The sequence below is a fragment of the Lynx rufus genome, unplaced genomic scaffold (assembly GCF_022079265.1).
Source record: "Lynx rufus isolate CCGP_SWC_20201006 ecotype Redwood Valley unplaced genomic scaffold, mLynRuf1.p SCAF_6, whole genome shotgun sequence".
Lineage (NCBI taxonomy): Eukaryota > Metazoa > Chordata > Mammalia > Carnivora > Felidae > Lynx > Lynx rufus.
Window position 1 is genome coordinate 104,672,858 of NW_025814878.1, and position 24,643 is coordinate 104,697,500.

The following is a 24,643-nucleotide window of genomic DNA, read 5'->3' on the forward strand; positions in this document are numbered from 1 at the left end:
GTTTAGATAAGCAATAACTTAGGTGTTCAATGAAACCTTTTTTTCTTTTCTTTCCTTTATTATTTTTTACAGTCTCTAGTATAGATCTATAAGTAAACAACCAATTTATGTTTCCCACAAAATTATATTTCCGTTGTGAATTAGGAATACTTTTCTCAATGTAATAGGCTATGTTAAATAAATAAATAGAGGATCCCAATACTGAAAATCATTAATATCTGAACAATAAATGAACACGTTCCAATCATATATTTGGTTATTTTTCATGACCAAATGAAGTGAAATGTAATACGACACTTGGTTTTATACCAGCGGAGCTTGTAACTGAGTTGGGATGTTAGATTGAGATTATCAATGAACATAGGTCGCTTGCTTTGTCAAGGAAGATGTTTTTAAGATAGAACAATTAAGTGCTGAAATTCCCAAGTTCAAGATCCTTGAAACTTGAGTTTCTATACTCCCACACGCCATTGCTTGTTCCTCCTGACTGCAGCAAAGGCGGGGATAGTACTGGATTATTCTGCCTCTGGAACCCACCCCTGAACTGAAATGCACCAAAGGCAGGCCAAGAAGCTGTAGGCAAGCTGCCTTTTTTCTGGTGTGCTGTTTTCTTCCATTCCTCTCTGTGATAGGTCCCACTAGCCAGAGTCACCAAGAACCTACCCCAGCTGGAAAGCTATACACCCACTAATTTTAGAGAAAGACAGGGTACAAGTGTCTTCTGAGAAGACAAGCTGGAATTAAACTCACCAGCAAGTTTGGATTCCTGAAGTGTTACAGTTCCTGATGACAGCAAATGCATCACGGCTCATCTTGTGAGCATCGTAGTGGGTAAGGGCACAGCAGCGGCGTAGGCTGCTGAGACGTCTGTCTCCTTGTACACGAATGCTCACAGCCAACTGTGTGGCCACCCTGTCATTCTGTGGGTATAAAAGGATTGAGACCAGAAAGTTACTGTGAGCATCTGGGTTCTATATACTGAATTGTTTGAGAGGAAATTAAAAGAACCAGGGTGACGAAATGGTTTGGAAATAGTCATGTTTAATTTTTTTTAAATATTTTATGCTTGTTTCTTAGTGCAAGAAGTAATTGGAGCAGACAGAATTGAAGGATGAAATATTAGAATATCTAGGATATTTTGACAGGTGATGGGAACAGGACAGAATAAATGAAAATGGAAACTCTTTCCCTGAATGTTTTTTTGTGCTGTCTATGCAGGAAGATTATAACAAATACTTATTCTATTTTGTGACTGAGGGAAGGATTCATTTAAGTAATTGTCTGAGAGGAAGATCCAAGCTAGGATGTCAAGATTGAGTAGTAGGTCTATTATTTAATCTGCTGGTGATGCTCTTATACTTAAGCACAGAAGTTTCCATTAGCACCTCTTCCTTATACCCTGTCTATAGAAGATACAGTGTAGTGAGCTTGCCTCTAGAAAGCAAGATCATTGACCCAATTTTCAGTGAAGTCTAGACATCCAAATGAACACTATTGATGCAAGGCAAACTAAGAAATAAAGGTCAAGGGGCAGAAATATAAGAAGGCGAAAAGTCTACATAGGGATCCTCCAGAATCAGGAGATGGTGGTGAGAAGAAATACCCCTAAGGCAAACAAGCCAACAGCAGCAAATATTTTGTTGGGTAAAAATGTATTTTGTATTTTTGTACGTTTTGTAAATACAGTTCATAAGAATTTATCTTCAGAGAATAGAAATAGGCAATTGACTAAAACCATGTATCAGCTACACCAAAGAGACATAGGAGAGAACAAAATAAAGTTCAGGCCCTCATGGGTCTTGTCTTGTAATAGGAACTGCAGAAAATAAACAAGTAGGCATGTAATAGAAATAAGAAATTTCTATTTTCTTTTTCTTTTTTTTAAGTTTATTTATTTTGAGAGAGAGACAGACTGAGTACAAGCGGGAGAGGGGCAGAGACAGAGGGGGAGAGAGCGAGAATCCCAAGCAGCCTCTGCACCGTCAGCACAGAGCCCACCGTGGGGCTTGAACTCACGAACTGTTGAGATCGTGACCTGAGCCAAAACCAAGAGTTGGATGCTGAGCCACCCAACGCCCCTGTATTTCTATGAGAAAAAGCAGAGTAAGGAAGAGAGTGATGAAAGCTGCTGATGTGATGGGGTAGTTGGGAAGGTCTCTTGAAGAAGGTGACTTGAATAAAGCAAGAGAGGAAATTTTAAGAATATATGAGGAAAGATTCTCCAGGCTGAAGGAATGGCAAGAACAAAACTGCTAACGTGGGAGTTTGGTGTGTTAAATAAAAGGGAAGGCTGCCAGTGAGGTAGAGGCTACAGCAGAGAAGGACGGGGGACAGGACAGGAGATAAGGCCAGAGAAGTAGCCAGGGACCAAATCATTTTGGTCATGACAAAATAAAAATACAAAATTAAGTCTACACATGACTTAAGTATGAAGGGAAACCACTAGAATACTTTAAACAGTGAAGTGACAAGGATCTTCTATGTCCAGAATTACTTTTGACATAAAATCCTTTTAAGGTTAAAGAGAAAGATTTTCAGGGGTCCCCACTGTGTTTCATGAAGGCTTATAAAGAGAAATGAGAACGGAGCGACACCTAGTGGGCAAAGGCAAATTGGCCCATAACACAACTGGGATTGCCCACCTGAGAACAAACATTTCACCACCACAAGGGGCAAACGGGTAGTTTGGGATGATTTCTGACAGTATACAGTTGACCTGTAGGACCCCTAGATGCTGAAACATGAGAGAACACATCGAATAATACCATCAGGAAAGTGAAAAAACCCACAGAATGGGAGAAAATATTTGCAAAATAAATATCTGACAAGGGACTTACATAGAGTATAATATATATAGAGAGAGAATATATATATAATATATACATAGATAGAGAATTTTTAAAACTCAATAGTGAAGAGACAACCACTTCGAAAATGGGCAAAGGATCTTGATAAATTTCTCCAAAGAAGATAAGAAAATGGCGAATAAGCACCTGAAAACCACAGTGAGATACCACTTCACACCCACTAGTATGGCTAAAATAAAAACACAGTAACAAAGATAGTAAAATTAATTTTACACTGCTAGGAGTGTAAGTCTGATAGCTCCTCAAAATGCTAAACATAGTTACCATGTGAACCAGCAATTCTAATCCTAGGCATTTACCCAAGAGAAATGAAACATATCTACCCAAAAATCTATACATGCATGTTCACAGCAACATTGTTTGTAACAGCCAAGAAGTAGGAACAACTCAAATTTTCACTCACTGATGAATGGATAAACAAAATATATCCATATAATAGAAATTGTTCATTCATAAAAGGGAAAAAGATACTGATACATGTTACAGTATGAGTGAACCTTGAAAATATGTTAACCAAAAGATTTCAAGCAAGTCAAAAGGCCACATACTGCATTCTTCCACTTATATAAAATGTCCTGAAGAAGTGTATGAAGATAAAGCACAACAACAGTTTCCTAGGGCTAAGTAACTGCTAATGGGTATAGATCTCTTTTCTGGGTGATGACATGTTCTCAAATTGATTGTGGAATAGCTGAACAACTCTGGAATGTCCTAAAACCACTGAGCTGTGTACTGTAAATGGGTGAATTTTATGGTATGTAAAATATCAATAAAGCTATTTGATTTAAAGGAGAGGATAAAGAAACTAATCAGATGTCAAGTCTTTGACTTCATGTGCTGTCTCTAAAACTGCCAGCACTACTTTGTCACATGGACTGCAAGTTCCAATAATTTACAGTCTAATCCCTGAGTGTCTTATTTAATGGCTTTGTACTCTGATGAAGATCCACTGTATATTCAGGATTGTAGGAGGGGTTAAATAAGGAATATACAAAAGAGTAGAGGCAAATGGCAACGAGGGAGATGGGGTACTCAGATCTTGTGCTGAGTTTTATGAAAGAAAAAAGATTTTTTTTAATTTTTTTTATTTTTGAGAGAGAGAGACAGAGCAGGAGCAGGGCAGAGAGAGAGAGAGAGAGAGAGAGAGGGAGACACAGAATCTGAAGCAGGCTCCAGGCTCTGAGCTGTCAGCACAGAGCCTGATGCAGGGCTCAAACTCACAAACTGTTAGATCATGACCTGAGCTGAAGGCAGACGCTCACCCAACTGAGCCACACAGGAGCCCCAAAAGATTTCTTAAAACTTCCTATTCTGGTATCTTTTTGTATCTTTGTTTCTACTCCTTAAGATACACAACAACTGGTATTTAAATCCCCAAACTCACCCCAAGAATAAAGAAAGAAAGTCTTACATCATTTCGGTCCTTGGTTAGTCTCTCCTCTAGTTCCTGGGCTAATTGCAAAAGCCACCACTGTACCTAAAAAAGTGTTGAGACTTTAATCTTTCATTTAAAAATTCTAGGTTTATTATAGTACGAGATGGAGGATTTGTTCAATTCTCCCACAAATGTAAGTGTGCAATAATGTCTCCCCTATAACCAAGAGATCACAGATCATAGAAGTCTTCAGTACTCTGACCTGCCTTAGCTCAAGATTCTCATTTTCTTTTCCTGCTGGAATGCCGTCAGGTGAACTTCAGGCATGTTCCAGCTCTGAGAAAAAAAATAACACACAAGCTTGAGGCATAATATCCCAGGCCTTCCAAGTTATCATCTACCAAAAAAATGAGTAATTCCATTTCAAATTTCAGTCAGTTTCATCTTATTTCTTTTTGGATAGAAAAAATAAATCATGGAAAAAATAATAAGTTTAGTCCATTTTCAACACAAAAAAAGAACTTCATACTTTACAACAGAATGGCCCCGTCTAACTTACTAAACGTTCTGCAGTTACCCAAACCTACCCACTAACCCCCTCAAAAGAGGCAATGTTCTCTCAAGAATGCTTGCCTACCTGTTCCCGAGTAGTCAGAGCTGTCTTTCCTGGGAAGTTCTTGCTGCAGCCAATGGTTTTAGGTATTTTTCTGGGTCTAACTGGATCATGTTCAATCCCACGACACATGGCATATAGCCAAGATCTAATAAAAGCAGGGGAAAAAAGTTTAAGGTGAAAGCAAATGATAATTCTTGTTAAAATAAAATGCCTACATTGCACTACCTTTTTGTCTCCTTCATAGAAATGGAAAAATTTGTCCAGAATTAAGTATACTTCACCTCTGACAGAATCCCTGCCCTTCCCAATGAATGCTAGTGGAATATATTGCCAAGGAGAGGGATACTGGTTGTGCTTTTTAAAGCCAACTCATCATTTGTATTTTTGGAAAAGTGCTGAGCAAGCCACTGATTCATATCCCCAAGTTTTTTTGTATAAGTCTAAATACAAAGATTTTAAGGGAGGGGTGCCTGGGTGGCTCAGGTGGTTAAGTGTCTGACTTCCGCTTAGGCCGTGATCTTCCAGTTCATGGGTTTGAGCCCCACATTGGGCTCGCTGCTGTCAGTGCAGAGCCTGCCTTGGATCCTCTGTCTCCTTCTCTCTCTGCCCCTCCTCCCACACCTCAAGATAAACATTTAAAAAAAGGTTTTAAAGGAATTACCAGCATTTCAGCACACGGAAATGCTCTAAATATCCAAGCCTATCAACCTACTTAGGTAAATGAAAAACTACTCTAGAATGACAGGCCACAGTGACCTAACATTTCAAAGCAAAAGAACCAAAGAAATTATCTCAAGGAACAAATGTTAAAGATAGGTCTAAATTTTACTGGATGCTTTTGTCTGTGTTTGACTTTAGCATCTCCATACAGGTCATGATTGAAAAACATTAGGAATCACTTACCCATTCTTCTCCCCAAAATGACTCTGGAGCTGGGATTCAGTGAACTGGGTCAGTTCACCCATGTATTCCACCCCCAGGATTTCAATGACAGAGGCCCCTAGCTTTCCTCCAAGATTACGGCTAACAAGACAAAGAATTTATAGGTCACATCATAAATATCTGGTTATCAGCAGACATAAGAAATTTTGCTTCTGTAAGTAGCTCTCCACAGGGTTCAGGGACAATGAGAGCACGTACTGCTCCTGTAAACTATTAATTTCCTAGTATAAGACTAGATGATTCAAATACTCTGGGAGTTAGGACCTGGGAAGATTAACAATAGCATAAACAAAAGGTTAAAGTCATTGATTAGTTATCAAAGTCAACTGTATAAAAATTTTTCACTTTTACAGGATCTACTGTCCCATTTAGGGATTAAAATTCCAACCCCAAGACAAATCTTTTTCATGACTAAAACCTTTTATATTTAAGAATATAATGGGGCGCCTGGGTGGCGCGGTTGGTTAAGCGTCCGACTTCAGCCAGGTCATGATCTCGCGGTCCGGGAGTTCGAGCCCTGCGTCAGGCTCTGGGCTGATGGCTCAGAGCCTGGAGCCTGTTTCCGATTCTGTGTCTCCCTCTCTCTCTGCCCCTCCCCCGTTCATGCTCTGTCTCTCTCTGTCCCAAAAATAAATAAAAAAATAAAATAAAAAAAAAAGAATATAATAAAAAGTCTTAAGCTTTGCCTGTAAAGCTTCCTATAATATGTCTTCAACCTACCTTTTCAGTCCTATTTCTATCACTTATCTTCTCCAACATGGTCCAGTTAACCTGGTTTATGTCCCAGCTCACCACAAATACCTTATACTTTCCCCCCTTTCTGTTCAAAACATTATCAAAATCAGAATTGCTCTTCAATTATCATCTGGCAAAATCTCATGCAGTTTTCATAAATGTTTCTCAGATTTCTCTTCTCTGAACTCTGATAACTACCTGTATAACTCATTTAGCAAATATTCATGTAGTCTTTTTTTTTTTTTTAATTTTTTTTTCAACATTTATTTATTTTTGGGACAGAGAGAGACAGAGCACGAATGGGGGAGGGGCAGAGAGAGAGGGAGACACAGAACCGGAAACAGGCTCCAGGCTCTGAGCCATCAGCCCAGAGCCCGACGCGGGGCTCGAACTCCCGGACCGCGAGATCATGACCTGGCCGAAGTCGGACGCTTAACCGACTGCGCCACCCAGGCGCCCCTCATGTACAGTCTTAATAGCACTTTCACTGTTCCTTTGAACTGTCTTGTCCCTTCATCTTGTCCCTTCAACAATAGTGTAAGCCCTTATCAAGGACACACAATTGATATGCACAGCCTAGTTATTTGTTTATTTGGATTTTTCTCTCATACCTACTTTGGGAGCAGTTTGGTAGCCCTGAACACCTCGGGATGATATTAGAAGAAAAAAAAGAAGTAAAATTCCTATTGGTTTTGTTATTTAGTAACAGACTTGAACAAAAAGGCTAGAAGGAAATTAAAGACACAGCTAAAAATCAGTTCATTTTTTAAAATTCAGGATTAAGTAACTTCCATAGATAATCCAGAATTGAAGGCTCATTAGGAAAAAAAGTCTGTGTTTTTCAAAATTTCCCGTGTTCTCTCTCTTCTACCTTCCTGGTTACCTACATTTTCTTGCTCCAATCTCTCATAAGGGACAGAAGAAACCAGAGTGCTTTCACAAGTATATGAGCGACACTGAAAGTACTCCCTGAATACTTACATTTTGTAGATAGGCATTTGACTGAAGAGCTGTGGGACTGACCCATGTGAGACCAGGGTCTGGCGGTTGGGCTTGTTAAGTCCACAGGCCAGTTTTGCCAGGACCTGGAGCATGGAAAGCATAAAAACTTCGTAACTGTCAACCTCACCCACACAGAGAGCTGGTGAATATTAACATACACATAAAAACACAGGCACAGCTTAAGGGCTGTTACTAATGGTTTCCACATTAAAAACAAAAACAAAACCAGAAACTCAAGACATCTCTAAACCTTGGTGTCCCACAACATCCTCAGTGGAAACTATGACCCACTATCATCATCCTCATTGTTCTTTCCACATCTATTCTCGGTTTCCCTTTGGTCGTTTTTTTTTTTTTCCATTCCCATCAATTCCTTAAGGTTCTCCCACTTCAAGAGGGGAAAAAGCCCAGAGAAGCTGCAGAGGACACTTACATAAGGTGCATTTCTAGGCATGTGCATATGAAAATGCTGAAACAAACCTGTTTTACCCTACCACATTGATCTACATTTCTTTAAAAAAATTTTTTTTTAATGTTTATTTATTTTTGAGAGACAGAGAGAGACAGAGACAGAGCACAAGTGGGCGAGGGGCAGAGGGAGAGGGAGACAGAGAATCCGAAGCAGGCTCCAGGCTCCAAGCTGTAGCACAGAGCCAGATGCAGGGCTCAAACCCACAAACGATGAGATCATGACCTGAGCCGAAGTCGGACGCTTAACCGACTGAGCCACCCATGTGCCCCTGATTTACATTTCTTGATTAATGGTTAATCCATTTTGAGTCCTAGATTTAACACAGATTACCATAATTCAAGTATCTGTGATAGAGATCTCAAAAATCATCCTCCAATAGCAAACATCTTCTACTAGAAACAAGGCTTCAAAATGGGGGGGGGGAAAAACAACAAAACAAAAAAACCCAAACCTTAAGTCCCTGAGAACTCTTTTGAAAGAATAAGGTGCTTCAGTGGTATCAGTTCACAAATTATAATTGGTAGGAAAAGTATAAAATCATCCTTTAAATTCACTGGAGAGATTCTCTAGAACTTCTACTAGGCAACATTTAGTCTTGTTCAAATTACTACAATGGGACTTTTGTTTCCCCTCCCTTCACTCAACCGGAAGAAACCTCTAAAACTCTGTGGGATAGTTTGGCAACTTTCCTCTTCTTGGAGGAAGGGGGAAAAGGTAGTAACCAGGGATAATCAGCCACTGCCCAATTATTGAGCCTCGTCAGAAGGGGACAAAGATTCCAGACCCTCACAGCACTTTAAAAAGAAAACCAGTTATTCTGCCCCTATATGATTGACAATTGTCTATTCTCTAAATCAAAATAGGGGTCCAAACTAATAAAATTTTACTATTCCATCTCTCTTATTGTTCTCATTAGAAAGGAGGAAATAGGCAAAAGCAGAAAATACTCAGGCAATTCCACAAAGGAAATGAGATAATTCAGGGATATTCAGCAAGTGAAAAGAAATAGGTTCACATATAAAATGCAAAGACTAACCTCCTCCTTTCCACAGATAGTTCAGTCATTAAGGAAATCTTTTGGATACAACTGTATAAGCATTTTCTGCAAACTTTTCAGCCTGCTTCTTAGGAAAGTGCATGTTTAATGACATTTCCCTTGTTAAGGAATTACGAACGCATTTATTTGGTCCTCAAAATGAATTTTAAATAGAAGCCCATTTCAAAGTGTACATGTAATGATTTAAATGTCCCAGTCATATCCATCCTTGCTGTATTTAACTGCAGATATCTATGTTTCGCCTTGAAACCTATAATTAGCCTTCACCTTATTGTGTGAAATTCCAGCTGAACACTGAAAGCCCGTCTCCCTCTCTATGGCTGCTCTCATTTCCTCCACAATCACTGCTCCAACAGTGAGCTGCAGGTCCGGAGAGGTGGTGTTACCAGTCTGAAGAGAATCAAGCCATTGAAATAAGCCTTGTTTTCGCATCTCCTCTGAAAAATTGAAAGGTTGTATTTAGACATTTTTTTTTAGAGTCAGGATTTTATTTGTGTTATCTAATAGAAAAATGCTTCAATTTCAGGGTACTTTAAGAATGTACATTTTCACACACACACACACAAAATGGCAGTCATTTACAAGATTTCTCAGTACTTAAGAGATCAATTTCTCCTTCCTATCAATTCCAGCAGCCTTAGCTTCAGCATAGGCTGAACCTTATAGTTCTAATATGCAACACATATTGTATATTCATATTGTCTTTCATGATCATTGATTTAAAAGTACATCTGTTTTCTCACTCTGGTTTTCTGGAATTTTCTTCCTCCAACTTTCCCTTGCACACCCCCAAGAATCCTGTTATTTAATTAGAAAATATTCAGAATTAACTCACACTTTAAAATAAATGTATTTATATATTTTTGGAGACTGGTTCTCCTGATGAGTAGCTAAAATCCAATCAGAAACACTAGTTTTATTCTTCTGATAAGCTATTGAAATTAGATATAGCTTTGGACTCAGGGCCTTGAAAATATCTTACTATCCAATTTTCAACTAGTCAGTTTTGAGAAAAGCCTAAAAAATGATTATATATAGCAAGGGAGGTAGGTATATAGAAAATGCAGACAGGCTGGTTTATTTATTTACTTATTTAAAAAATTGTTTTAAATGTTTATCATTTTTTGAGAGACAGAGCATGAGTGGGGGAGGGGCAGAGAGAGAGGGAGACACAGAATCCAAAGCAGGCTCCAGGCTCCGTGCTGTCGTCAGCACAGAGCCCCACATGGGGCTCAAACCCACAAACCGCGAGATCATGACCTTAACCAAAGTTGGATACTTAACCGAGTCACCCAGGCACTCCTAAATATTTCTTTTTTTTTTTTAAGTTTATTTTGAGAGTGAGTGGGGGAGGGGCAGAGAGAGAGAGAGAGAGAGAGAGAGAGAGAGAGAGAATCCAAGCAGGCTCCATGCTGTCAGCACAGAGCCTGACACAGGGCTCCATCCCACAAACGATGAGATCATGACCTAAGCCAAAACCAAGAGTTGGACCCTTAACCAAAAGAGCCACCAGGGTGCCCTAGGAATGCTGGTTTAAAGAGACAGTAATGAGGGGTGCCTGGGTGGCTCAGTCATTTAAGCATTCGACTTCGACTCACATCATGGTCTCATGGTTCATGAGTTGAGGCCCCACACTGGGGCCTTCATTATAGTTTCAAACTATAGTTCACTAAATTTTCTTTTTTTTTTTAAATTTTTTTTTCAATGTTTTTTATTTATTTTTGGGACAGAGAGAGACAGAGCATGAACGGGGGAGGGGCAGAGAGAGAGGGAGACACAGAATCGGAAACAGGCTCCAGGCTCCGAGCCATCAGCCCAGAGCCTGACACGGGGCTCAAACTCACGGACCGCGAGATCATGACCTGGCTGAAGTCGGATGCTTAACCGACTGCGCCACCCAGGCGCCCCTAAATTTTCTAAAAATAACTAAAATCAACCTTTATTATATCTTCCTTCTCAAAGATTCCCTTTCCCAAACAACTCCCTTTTTTAAATAACCATATTTTTAATTTTGTTAATGTTTATTTATTTTGGAGAGAGACAGAGAGTGAGTAGGGGAGGGACAGAGAGAGAGGAAGACACAGGATCTGAAGCAGGCTCCAGGCTCTGAGCTGCCAGCACAGAGCCTGACGTGGGGCTCGAACTCACGAACCGCAAGATCATGACCCAAGCTGAAGTTGGATGCTTAACCGACTGAGCCACCCAGGCACCCCAACAACTCCCTATTTCTATTAAAGGTTTGAAGGTTAAATAATATTGGCTTCCTTTTGCTTTCATTCCCCATTTAGTCAACGAAACCCACTTTAAAACAATTCGCATATCCACCCACCCTATTTTATTCAGGTTTTCTTCATTCTTTCCCAGACCACCTTAACTCCTAAACCACCCTCTCCCTAAATGCATTTTACACAATACCCATGAATGAAATGTTCTCAAATACCAATGTTATCCATCTTATCCCCTGTTGAAAACTGTTAGCTCTCTCATACCTACAGAATAAAGCACCAACTCTAAAAACTGGCATTGAAGACCATCTGGCCTTTTCAATTCATCTTCCACTAATCCCAAATTTATTATATCCTTACAATTTCCTGAATATCCAATGTTTATTCTATTTCCCTGTTCTCACTTCTTAACTCTGTTCTCCCCTTTGCTTAAATAAATCTTATCTATACTTGAGGGCTTATTCAAGTCTCATGTATCATGTAGTCTTCTCCAGCTATTCTAGCTAACTTTGGGGTGCCCCACTAACGTCCTTTAGAACTTTTTAAAAATGCTTATTTATTTTTGAGACGGGGGAGGGGCAGAGAGGGGGGAGACAGAGAATCCGAAGTGGGCTCCGCGCTGTCAGCACAAAGCCCGATGGGGGATTGAACCCATGAACCAGGAGATCATGGCCTGGACCAAAGTCAGATGCTCAACCAACTGTACCACCCAGGAACCCCTAAAGTGTTTTAGCTCTTATCTGTAACACATATAGCATAATTGTTAAAAGAATATTTTGCAGTCAGGCAGTGTTCAAATACTGGCTTTTGAACTTACTATGGGACATTGAGCAAGTTCTATAATTTTCTAAGATCCAGTTTTGTTGTCTATGATACGAACATAGTACTGTACCTCATAGGATTGTGAGGTTTTATATACATATATATATGTATATATATGTACACATATAGATGCGTACATATATATAATCTTTAATCCTTTAAGAATTAAATTTTAATGTTTTATTCATTTTTGAGAGAGAGAGAGACAGAGCAACGAGCCCGGAGGGGCAGAGAGAGAGGGAGACACAGAATCCAAAGCAGGCTCCAGGCTCTGAGCTGTCAGCACAGAGCCCCACGCAGGGTTCAAACCCATGAACCATGAAATCATGACCTGAGCTAAAGTTGGAGGCTTAACTGATGGAGCCACCTAGGTGCCCCCAAATCTAATCCTTCTTTTAAAACCACCTATTATATGGGGCGCCTGGGTGGCGCAGTCGGTTAAGCGTCCGACTTCAGCCAGGTCACGATCTCGCGGTCCGTGAGTTCGAGCCCCGCGTCAGGCTCTGGGCTGATGGCTCGGAGCCTGGAGCCTGTTTCCGATTCTGTGTCTCCCTCTCTCTCTGCCCCTCCCCCGTTCATGCTCTGTCTCTCTCTGTCCCAAAAATAAATAAACGTTGAAAAAAAAAATTAAAAAAAATAAATAAATAAAAAATAAAACCACCTATTATAGGGGTGCCTGGGCGGCTCCGTCGGTTAAGCATCCGACTTTGGCTCAGGTCATGATCTCACAATTTGTGAACTCAAGCCCCATGTTGGGCTCTGTGCTGACAGCTCAGAGCCTGGAATCTGCTTCCAATTCTGTGTTTCCCTCTCTTTCTGCCCCTCCTTGGCTCACACTCTGTCTCTCTCAAAAATAAACATTAAAAATTTTAACAAAAAATAAAAAATAAACAAACAAAAAATAAAAAATAAAACCACTTATTATAGGGGCACCTGGGTGGCTCAGTCAGTTGAGTGTCTGACTTCTACCCAGGTCATGATCTCACAGTTGGTGGGTTCGAGTCCCGAATCGGGCTCTCTGTTGTCAGCACGGAGCTCACTTTGGATCCTCTGTCTCCCTCTCTCTGCTCCTCTCCTGCTTATATGAGCTTTCTGTCTCTTTCTCTTTCAAAAATAAACATTAAAAATAAATAAACCACCTATTATTGTTTGGGAAACAAAAAATATGAATTTATTGAAATTGTGAGATTTTCTGGACTCTTTTCTCAACTAGTAGAGCTAAATTTTCTCTGCTTTAGATTTCATTATTGCTCTCCCGGATTAAGTAATGTTACAATCCTGTCACTCTACATCCATGTCAGTTGAAAAGGGCGACAGAAGATAAGCAGCATTTGTTTCCTTCTCTAGTTGGTAAAAATCTATACAACTTTGGTTTTTCTCTGATACACTAAAGTGGACTAGGGGGAAAAGATTCAGGCAGTTTTTGGTATAAAATGCCCACTAGAACTGAAAGACTTTCCTTTCCTATTGAATTATCTGGGTAGCTTTGTGGAAACCAACTGACCAAAACTGTGGGGATCTGTTTGCACACTTCCTATTCTGTACCATTGATCTGTCTCCTCTTACACCAATACTACACTGCCCAAGTTACTATAAGGTTATAATTAAATATTTTTTAAGTTTATTTATTTTGAGAGAGAGAAACACACACACACACACACACACACAAGTGGGGAAGGGGCAGATAGCAAGAATCCCAAGCAGGCTCCATGATGTCAGTGCACAGCCTGACCCAGGGCTCAGTCCCATGAACTGTGAGATCATGAGCCAAAATCAAGAGTCGGATGCTTAACCGACTGTGCCACCCAGGTGCCCCTAATAACTTTTAAAACCAGGTAGTGTTTAAGTCTTCCAACTTAGTTCTTTTTCAAAGTTGTTTGGCTATCCCCACATCCTTTGCATTTTCATACAGATTTTCAAATCAGTTTGTCAATTTCTACAAAATCCTGCTGAGATTCTAGAAGGGAAAACAATGAATCTCTAGGTCAATGTGGGGAGACTTGAGCTCTAATATTTACTATTTAGTCTTTTGATCCATGAGCATGGTATGTCTCTCCATTGATTTCGTCTTTTTTACTTTCTCAGGAATGTTTTGTAGTTTTCACTGAACTAGTTTTTCATATATACGTATATACATATGTGTGTGTATATATATATATACATTTCACAGTACATATTCATATACATATATATATATATATTTTTTAAGTATTCATTTTTGAGAGAGAGTGCATGAGAGGTGGAAGAGCAGAGAGAGGGAGACACAGAATCTGAAGCAGACTCCAGGCTGTTCCAGCCTGACACGGGCTCAAACTCACGAACCGTGAGATCATGACCTGAGCTGAAGTCAGACGTTTAACTAACTGAGCCACTCAGGCGTCCCTTCACATATATATTTCTAATAATTTCGTAATTGTAATGCTATTGCAAATAACATTGCTTTTAAATTTCAAATTCTCATCTAAAATTTTAGTGTATAGAATTGCTATTGATTTTTGCATACTGACTTTGTCACCTGCAACCTTGCTAATCTCACTTACTGTATTTTTTTAGGGCGGGGTGTAGATCCTTTAGGATTTTCTACAAACACGGTCATGACACCTACAAACAAAGTTTACCTCTTCTTTCACATCTGAATTAGCTTTTATTCCCTCTTCTGTTCTGATTACACCATCTTGTACCTCCAGTGCAATGATGAACAGAAGACTGAGCACTGATGACTTGTGCCAAAACTTGGGGTTAAACTGATAAACCTCTACCTAGACTCCACAACTCCAGAAACCAAAACTACGAAAGAGAAGTTCCTGCACTGATAATAAGTATGCCCTCCTCTGTGCTATGAGCTGATTGGTGTCTTCCAAGCTCCCTCTGGTTGTTGGTAGAATTTGGTTTCCATTTTCTTTCTGGCTGTCAGCAGTGGGCCAATATCAGAGCCTAGCCATGAGGGCCTTCTCCAAAGGCCCTCTCACAACATAGCAGCTTACTTCTTCAAAGCCAGTAGGGGGTCCCACCAACCCCTGCAACTCTCATCATTAAAAAGGGTTTATAATTTTATTTATTTTTATTTTAGAGAGAGTGTATGCAAGTAAGGGAGAGGGGCAGAGAGAGAGAGAGAGAGAGAGAGAGAGAGAGAGAGAGGAGAATCTTAAGCAGGCTCCACGCTCAGCATGGAGCTATTACAGGGCTCACTCCCACGACCCTGGGATCATGACCTGGGCCAAAATCTAGAGTTGGAATGGATGCTCAACCGAGCCACCCAGGCACACCAAGGTTTATGATTTCTTGTACTATTACCCAACTGCTTCACATCCTGGGCATTCAAAAGATGTTCAATATATGCTTTAAATGAAATATATTAAGACCAAAGGGAGGAGAAAACTAAGGCATTCCTTAGCTAATACAAACTAGTTCCAAAATGGCCCTGAAGGGAAAGTTTTCACTCTGGCAGTTTTTGAGTATTATCTTTAAGTAATCCTACCACTTAAACTTTCCATGCATGTAACTATTTCAGAAACAGAAAATACAAAGTTGCAAACGCAGTATGGCTGAGCAGGACTGCTAGCTTTGAATTAAGGGGCAGGATGGGAGAGTTGAACAGAAACTTCAGTTATCAAAATATCACAAGCGCCTGGCTTCTTTTCCTAGGTTTGAAATATGCCACATCCATGAAAAACAATTTCTGGAAGATTATATGCACTTAGATAAGCTAATTTCTGTTACCAGTTTTTTGGTTGCACACATCATATGAAGACTCAGGAATACAATATGAAATATAAACCATTTACTAGACATTATACTGTTCTGAGCACTATAAATAAAAAAATGGTATCACTCCATCTGGAAACTAAATACTTAAACTGGACACACTAAGGCAACAGATACATAAGACATACAGAAATAAACATTGGCATTTTTAATAAAAATGTACATAGGTAAGAAAGATGGGTATAGAAGAAAGAGGAACATGTCCATTTGAGTTGAAGTAAACATTTTCCACCAGTGAAGGTATACACCATCATCTTCAGTCGGAGAGCTCTTTAACAATGAGTTGCAGCCAAAAATACCAATATAATGTGTAATAACACGTCTTATTCTGAGGTATGCGGGTTTCAGAGGGTCTGTGAATCTCCTGAAAACTGCACACACAATTGTCTTATGTGTAGATATGCATTTTTCTGAGGCACGCAAGGGTCAACAAGCTTTCAAAAAATTTTCAAAAGGGGATACAGCCCTCAAAAAAACCCTTAAAGACTTAATGCCTTAAACCATTATAAACCAATTCCAAGTGTTTTAAAGCATTAGACACACAGCAAGATGTGGTACACAAAGTTAAGACCAAAGAAAAACCTTCCTTATTATGACCGTTAAATTTCTGACTCAGGTCCCAAAATAATAAAGAAAATCAGGACATATTTCATCGAATGTTTATGTACCATAACTCTGCCTCCTTTAAGTGGCACAATTTTTATTGTCCATGTATTGCCCTGAAAGAACTGAAGGATATGCAGCCTCCAGCTTATAAACTCTGCTATAATTCCTTAATGGTCTTTCTCACAAGCTTCCCTAGTAGAACAAGCAGTTCTACTACTGCCCTTCAATACAACATATTAAAGGCATATCCTACAACTGTTCAACAGCAAAAGGAAACTTTACATCTTATGTCTCATTTTAAAACATGGAACCCGTGGGAAATTCACCACTTTAACCAGAAGTAAGCTAAACACTCTTGGACCTTTTTCTGGGAAAATCTGTATTGTTTCTACAAGTAATCACAGACTGCCTTAATGTCCTCCGCCCCAGAAGCTAACTTGCTATAGTATGGTATCCAGACAGTTTCCTTTTGGTTAATGGCCACCATTCAAAATGTTTTACTGAAAGAGCACTTACAAGAATAATGTTACAAAATAATAGTTGTAAAAGTACCAATGTTCATGTTACAAATGAAGGGGAGATCCACTGTTTTGAAGAGAGCTATTATGAAAAGTATTAGAAAATGTCTAGGAAAAACTGTAGATACCCTGTTCAAAAAACCTCTAAATGCCAATTGTTTTGTTCTGTAAGATCCAGCTGAATTCAAGTTTCATAATATCTGATTTAAAACATTTAAGGGGGCGCCTGGGTGGCGCAGTCGGTTAAGCGTCCGACTTCAGCCAGGTCACGATCTCGCGGTCCGGGAGTTCGAGCCCCGCGTCAGGCTCTGGGCTGATGGCTCAGAGCCTGGAGCCTGCTTCCGATTCTGTGTCTCCCTCTCTCTCTGCTCCTCCCCCGTTCATGCTCTGTCTCTCTCTGTCCCAAAAATAGATAAACGTTGAAAAAAAAAAAAATTTAAAACATTTAAGACCCAGGGGTGCCTCGGTGGCTCAGTTGGTTAAGCGTCCAACTTCAGCTCAGGTTATGACCTGATGGTTTCATGAATTTGAGCCCCATGTCAGGCTCTGTGCACTGACTGTGTGGAGCCTGCTTGGGATTCCTCTCTCCCTCTCTTTGCGACTTTCCCGCTTGCACCCTCTCTCAAAAAAAAAAAAAAATTAAGACCCAGATCCTCTTAGATCTGGTATCTAGAAATATTACAATCCAATATTACCACAAAAGCAAATTTTCATTGCCTTAATTTTATTTTTTAAGAGCATCTTTTTAAATGTTTATTTTTGGGAGAGAGAGTGTGTGCATGTGTGTGCGTGCGTGTGTGCAAGCAGGGGAGAAGCAGAGAGAGGAAGACAGAGAATCTGAAGCAGGCTCCATGCTGTCAGCGGAAAAGCCCTTCCTGGGGCCAGAACCCTTGAACCATGAGATCATGACCTCAGCAGAAGTTGGACACTCAACTAACTGAGCAACTCAGGTGCCCTGCCTTAATTTTACTTTATTTAAGAAAGTATTTTTAACCATTGAATACATTTTACTTATCAAAAGCATTTTCATGCAGATTACAGGCATACCTTGTTTTATTGTATCTTGCTTCAATGTGCCTTATAGATACTGCATTTTTTAAAAAACTGAGTACTTGTATCAACCCTGTCAAGTAAATCTATTGGCACCATTTTCCAAACAGCATTTGCTCACTTTGTGTCTCTAAATCACTTTTTGGTAATTCTCACAATTATCTCAAACTTTTTCATTATTGTTTTATTTGTTATGGTGATCTGGAATCAGTGATTGTAACTTCCTGAAAGCTCAGATGGTTAGCATTTCTTAGCAATAAAGCTTTTTAAAATTAAGGTATGTTCTTCTTAAAGATCTAATGGTATTGTATCCCTAATAGATTACAGTATAGTAAACAAAACTTCCCTATGCACTAGGAAACCAAAAAAATTAATTTGACTCAATTTACTGAGATACTTGCTTTATTGTGGATGGTCTGTAACCAAACACAAAATATCTCTGACATATGCCTACATATCAAAAGTTTTTGTCAGATAGGTAAATGAAGCTGAATTTAAAAAAAACAAAAATCACTTATCACTCCCCTACACATCTACCAAGTATAAAATAAAGAAAAAAGTAAAACAATAGCAATAAAATATTAAAGCATTTATAAACATAACAAATGAATGCACAAGACCTTTATAAGAAACATAAAGCTTTAATAAAGATATAATTGGATACTCACATAATAAAAGGAATTTGAGCCCTCTCTCACACACACAATGGATTATAAATGAAAAGCAGAATAAAGCTTCTAGAAAAGACAACAGAATTGCTTCATAACCTTGAGGTAGGTAAGTATTTCTTAAATAGGACATAAAAAATATTGTCCATAAAGAACAAAAAAAAAATACATGGACCAAATTAAAATCAAGAACCTTTCTGTTTCATCAAAAGCCACCAGTGATAGAGTGAAAAACAAGTCACTGACCAGAAGGTATTTGCAATATATTTATATGAAATATAATAATACATAATATATGCAAATAAATATGCAATATATTTAATAAAGGATTCATTTCAGATTATATAAAGAAGTCCTATAGATGGAGATAAGACAATCCAACAAAAAAAAATGAGCAAATGATTTAAAGAGGTACTTAATGAAAGAAGATATCTAAATGGTCAATACATTTAAAGGTGGTCAACTTCATTAAGACCAGTGACATACAAACTAAAACCACTGATATCACTACACACCCATCAAAATGGCTAAAATGCAAAAGAGAAAAAAAAAAAAAAAAGCATGTGCTGAAAAGCATGTGAAACAACTGGAATTTTCATATATGCTACTAGTGAGATTATAAATTGGTACAACCAGGGACACCTGGGTGGCTCAGTTGGTTGAGCGTCTGACTCTTGGTTTTAGCTCAGGTCATGATCTCAGGGTTTGTGGGCTTGAGTCCTGCATCCGGCTCTGTGCTGGCAGCGTGGAGCCTGCTTGAGATTCTCTGTCTCCCTCTCTCTCTCTCTGCCCATCCCCCACTCATGCTGTGTCTCTCTCAAACAAATAAACTTTAACATTTACTCATTTTTTTGAGAGACAGAGACAGAGCACGAGTGGGGGACAGGCACAGAGAGAGGGAGACAGAATCTGAAGGAGGCCCCAGGTTCTGAGCTGCTGGCACAGAGCCCGATATGGGGCTCGAACCCACGAACTGTGAGATCATGACCTGAGCCAAAGTTGGATGCTTAAGCAACCAAACCACCCAGGCGCCCCTCAAACAAATAAACTTAAAAAATAAGTAAATAGGGGCGCCTGGGTGGCGCAGTCGGTTAAGCGTCCGACTTCAGCCAGGTCACGATCTCGCGGTGCGTGAGTTCGAGCCCCGCGTCAGGCTCTGGGCTGATGGCTCAGAGCCTGGAGCCTGTTTCTGATTCTGTGTCTCCCTCTCTCTCTGCCCCTCCCCCGTTCATGCTCTGTCTCTCTCTGTCCCAAAAATAAATAAAACGTTGAAAAAAAAATTAAAAAAAAAAAATAAGTAAATAAATTGGTACAACCATTTTGGGTAACTGTTTGGCAGTAAGTACCTACTAAAGCTGACTATAAGCAAACTAAAGCTGATTTTAGGTAAATCCTACAATTAAACACTTCTAGTCCTATACCCAACAGAAATCATACATTTGTTCACCAAAAGACATTTACAAGAATATTCACAGCAGCACTATTCTTAGTAGCCCCAAAATGGAAACAACCCAAATATCCATCAATTATAGAATGGATAATTTGTGATATACTCATGTAATTCAATACTACACAGCAATGAAAGTAAACAAACTCAACTACATACAACAGAACGGATGAATCTCACAATGTTGACCAAATGAGGCCAGAATCAAGTATATATTGCATGATTTCAATTTTATAAAGTTCAAAAATAAGCTAAATAGAAATAAGGACAATGGTTACTGTAGGAAGGGGAGAGGAATGGATAGTGTCTGGAAGTGTAGGCAGGTGTGCCTTTTAGGATTCTGGTTTTGGTTTTGATTTGGATGCTACTTACAAATGGGGGTTTATTTTGTGAAAATTAGCCAAGGTGCACTTACAATTTGTGCACTTGATGTGTATTACATCAATTAAAAGTGTAGATGAGAAAAAAAAAGAAAATATACTGGATTCCAGATCTCAGAGGAAGTAAAAATATTATAACAGATAAAATAAATAATTTTAACTTAAAAAAAAATAATTAGGGGCGCCTGGGTGGCGCAGTCGGTTAAGCGTCTGACTTCAGCCAGGTCACGATCTCGCGGTCCGTGAGTTCGAGCCCCGCGTCAGGCTCTGGGCTGATGGCTCAGAGCCTGGAGCCTGTTTCCGATTCTGTGTCTCCCTCTCTCTCTGCCTCTCCCCCGTTCATGCTGTGTCTCTCTCTGTCCCAAAAATAAATAAACGTTGAAAAAAAAATTAAAAAAAAAATAATAATTAAAAGGGACACAACTGAAGACCTAAAAAATTCAGTGATATGTTTACGGATGGCAAAAGTTAACATTAACATAACTATTCTCTCTAAATATATAAATTCAATGTAATCCTATCAAGATTTTTTGAGGAATTCAACTATTGTATTCTAAAATGCACAGTGAATAACAAATACATGTATAGGTAAGACAAGTTTGGAAAGCAAAAGCAGAGGGACATCCTTATCAAATAGAACATACTACAAAGAGTAAAAAAAACAAACAAACAAACAATGTGTTTCTGGAGCAGGAGCAGAGAGACAAATGGGATACTACAGAAACTGACCCACTTCTACCTGGGAAGTTGAGAAAGAATGGATTATTTAATACGTAATTGTCAGGAAATTATTATAATAGTAATTATATTATTATATGGTGGCTCAGTCGATTAAGCGTCTGACTTCAGCTCAGGACATGATCTCATGGTTCAGGAGTTCAAGCCCCACATCAGGTGAGTTTGAGCCCCGCTTCGGGTGAATTTGAGTCCTGCTCCAGGTGAGCTCGAGCCCCACTCTGGGCTCCACACTCTCTCTCCCTCTCTCTCTGCACCTTGTGGGATTCTTTCTCTCTCTCTGCCCCTCATTCACTTGTGCTCTCTCTCAAAAAAAAAAAAAAAAAAAAAAAAATTTTTTTAAATAATATAAATAAGATTTTTATAAAATCAAATAAAAAGGTTGAACTCCATATGGCCAAAAGACCTAAAAAAAATTACAAGGCAAACAGAAGTGTAGAAAAGGTCTTTGTGAACTTCTAGTAGAAATGGATATCTAAAACAAGATTCAAGATGCACAAAAGATAAGGTGAAAAAAATGATGGACTAAAAGAATCGTGTTCAACAAAGTACAGCATAAACAAAGTTAATGGATGACAGATTTGGGAGAAGATATTTGCAGTGTCAAAAATAGACAAGACACTAATAACTGCAATATATGAGGAACTCTTGCAAAAAAAAAGGCAGGAAATCCAATGATAAATTGGGTAAAGATTATAAATAAGCAATTCACAAAGGTATAAACTAGCAATATACGAAGAAACGCTCAACCTCAACTAGTAAATAGAGAAATATAAATTTAAACAAACTGAAAACATGAAATAAAATTTCATATTTTTACTTTTCTACTTATCCCAAATCTGTCATCCATTAACTTTGTTTATGCTACACTTTGTTGAACCACTTTGCTGTTTAAAGGCCTTTTTTTTAAGTTTATTTATTTATTTTTAGTAATCTCTACACCCAATGTGGGGCTTGAACTCACAACCCCGAGATCAATCGTCACATCACATGCTCTTCCGACTGAGCCAGCCAGGAGCTCCTTATGAAATACTACCATATTATAGCCATCATATTGGTGAGTACTTTTAACCATTCAAAAATACCAGCTGCTGGCAAGAATATGAGGGCAACAGGAATTCTTGTGTACTACAGGCATGGGGTAACCATTGATAGCCACTCTGGGGAATGATTTGGCAGTATTTAGTGAAACAATGTATGCGTATGCCTTATGACCTAGCAGTCCACTCCTGACAACATTTTCAGAAAAACCTCTGCATAGGTCCAAAAGAGGATGAATGAGGACATTTATCAAATAAATATTAAAAAAAATTAAAAGTAACAAATGAATTAATAGCTAGGAGAATTGTCTGTAACTACCATAGATCCATACCATGGATCATGCTGTAATTAAAAGCAATCAATTACACATAAATACAACTACATGGAAAGACCTATAAAATCACCACTAAAGGAAAATTAAGAAAAGGAATGGAATCTACACTATATGTTAATGATACTGGAATTAAAATTAAAAAATTAGTAAAGTAAGAATGAAATCTATAAGATAATACTATCTTATAATTAAAGAGCACAAATTTTTTTTTTAATTTTTTAACATTTATTTATATTTGAGACAGAGAGAGACAGAGCATGAATGGGGGAGGGGCAGAGAGAGAGGGAGACACAGAATCGGAAGCAGGCTCCAGGCTCCGAGCCATCAGCCCAGAGCCCGATGTGGGGCTCGAACTCACGGACTGCGAGATCGTGACCCGGGCCGAAGTCGGACGCTTAACCGACTGAGCCACCCAGGCGCCCCAAAGAGCACAAATTTTAAAAGCACACACATAAAGCAACACTGTGTAATTTATAAAGACATATACAAATTTAAGAAGATATAACAAATACATCAGTGGGTGCCAGAGGGAGAGTTAGATAGGGAGGGGGAAATCACTATGAAAGTGAAAGTAAGGAAAATAAAATGAGACCCTGAAGAGTCCACTGATATTTTTCACTCTAAATTGATCAGAAATTCTGAGTGACTCAACTCCCTGTCCTTGAGGTCCCCCTTAAAAAACTTAGATGATGAAGAAACCAAGTTACAACAGTATAAGTTAACCTACAAATGACAGAAGTGCTCAGTCTACTGATAACTCTAACCTGCTCTAGTGATATCTAAAGAGAAACTTGATTTCATACAGATGTCACAGCTTCTCAACATCCATATACCTGAAAAGATAAAAGAATTTGTATATCCTTCCTTGTCAGTCCTTGTGATTCATTCAGGTTGTAGTGTAAGTTTCCTTTCAATCAATCCAAGAAGGATCAGCGTGACCAAGCAAAGCAGGTTCCAAAGGCAGGAAGCAGAAGCAATACGATGCTATGGAAGTACCTTTCTGATCAGTCCCTTCTGCTGTTGTAGGGCCTTGGGGCAACCCTTCAATGTAGGTGGTTGGCAACAAGTCGGCCGAGATAGGTTGACCTTGTAGCTTTTGTAGTCTCTCATGTACAGCACTGGTCAGGTCTACATAAGCCTCATCGATGCTGCCACGTTCAATCCCAGCAAAACGAGACATTACCCCCATCACTTCCACACTGGCTTCCCGGTACCTAAAAAGTATAAGGATTGTTATATATGTAGGCAATAAATGAACACAACAATTGAGATAGTCAGCCCCATCCCCTCCATCTCATAATGGAATCATCATATACATAACCAATGTAAGATCTCCTTTTTTTTTTTAATGTTTATTTATTTATTTTCATTTTTGAGACAGAGGGAGACAGCATGAGCAGGGGAGAGGCAGAGAGAGAGGGAGACACAGAATCAGAAGCACGCTCCAGGCTCCGGAGCTGTCAGCACAGAGCCTGACGCGGGGCTCAAACTCGTCAACTTCAAGATCATGACCTAAGGCAAAGTTGGACGCTCAACCGACTGAGCCACCCAGGTGCCCCTGTAAGATCTCCTTAAAGAGAGGAATGGCTTGGCAGATGAAGTGGTCAATGCGCAGGCAGATGGTCAGTAACAGAAGCAAAGAAAAAGAAGCAGCACAGAGGCAAACATTTTTAGTGTGACTTTAGCCCTATGAAGGTGGAAAGTGTCCAGACCATGAATGTGTTTATGTGACAAGGATCTCTCCAAAGATGAAAGAAATGCTTCAAACTTGTTTAACTACATTTTACTAAGATCACCTACTCTTTCTGTTATTTTCATATATCTACCATGTAGTATTCTGCTTCAACTTTTGTCTTCAAATATGAGATTTACAGGAAACACTGCCCTGATCCCTGAACCCAAGTATTTGGTCTTCCTCAAGATAGCATTTCTCAATATATATATATATATACATATATATATATATATATATGTGTGTAATATATA

General features: G+C 39.1%; 1 protein-coding gene and 1 long non-coding RNA gene across 3 annotated transcripts in view; one reads left to right on the forward strand and one right to left on the reverse strand.

The window, feature by feature from the left end:
• Positions 1 to 24,643, reverse strand: part of POLH (DNA polymerase eta) — a 39,647-nt gene that overhangs the window by 3,165 nt on the left and 11,839 nt on the right. Inside the window, exons 4-10 of one of the 2 annotated variants that reach the window (XM_047101222.1) lie at positions 23,654 to 23,871; positions 9,334 to 9,503; positions 7,517 to 7,620; positions 5,762 to 5,881; positions 4,880 to 5,003; positions 4,279 to 4,344; positions 751 to 920 (exon numbers count right to left, since the gene is read on the reverse strand). In XM_047101222.1, coding sequence (XP_046957178.1) covers positions 751 to 920; positions 4,279 to 4,344; positions 4,880 to 5,003; positions 5,762 to 5,881; positions 7,517 to 7,620; positions 9,334 to 9,503; positions 23,654 to 23,871 — 972 coding nt within the window. The remainder of the gene's footprint in view (positions 1 to 750; positions 921 to 4,278; positions 4,345 to 4,879; positions 5,004 to 5,761; positions 5,882 to 7,516; positions 7,621 to 9,333; positions 9,504 to 23,653; positions 23,872 to 24,643) is intronic. The other variant, XM_047101223.1, reaches the window with a different exon arrangement.
• Positions 22,237 to 24,643, forward strand: part of LOC124527938 (uncharacterized) — an 11,769-nt gene continuing 9,362 nt past the window's right edge. The window contains exon 1 of the long non-coding RNA XR_006966038.1: positions 22,237 to 22,339. This is a non-coding gene — a long non-coding RNA (uncharacterized LOC124527938). The remainder of the gene's footprint in view (positions 22,340 to 24,643) is intronic.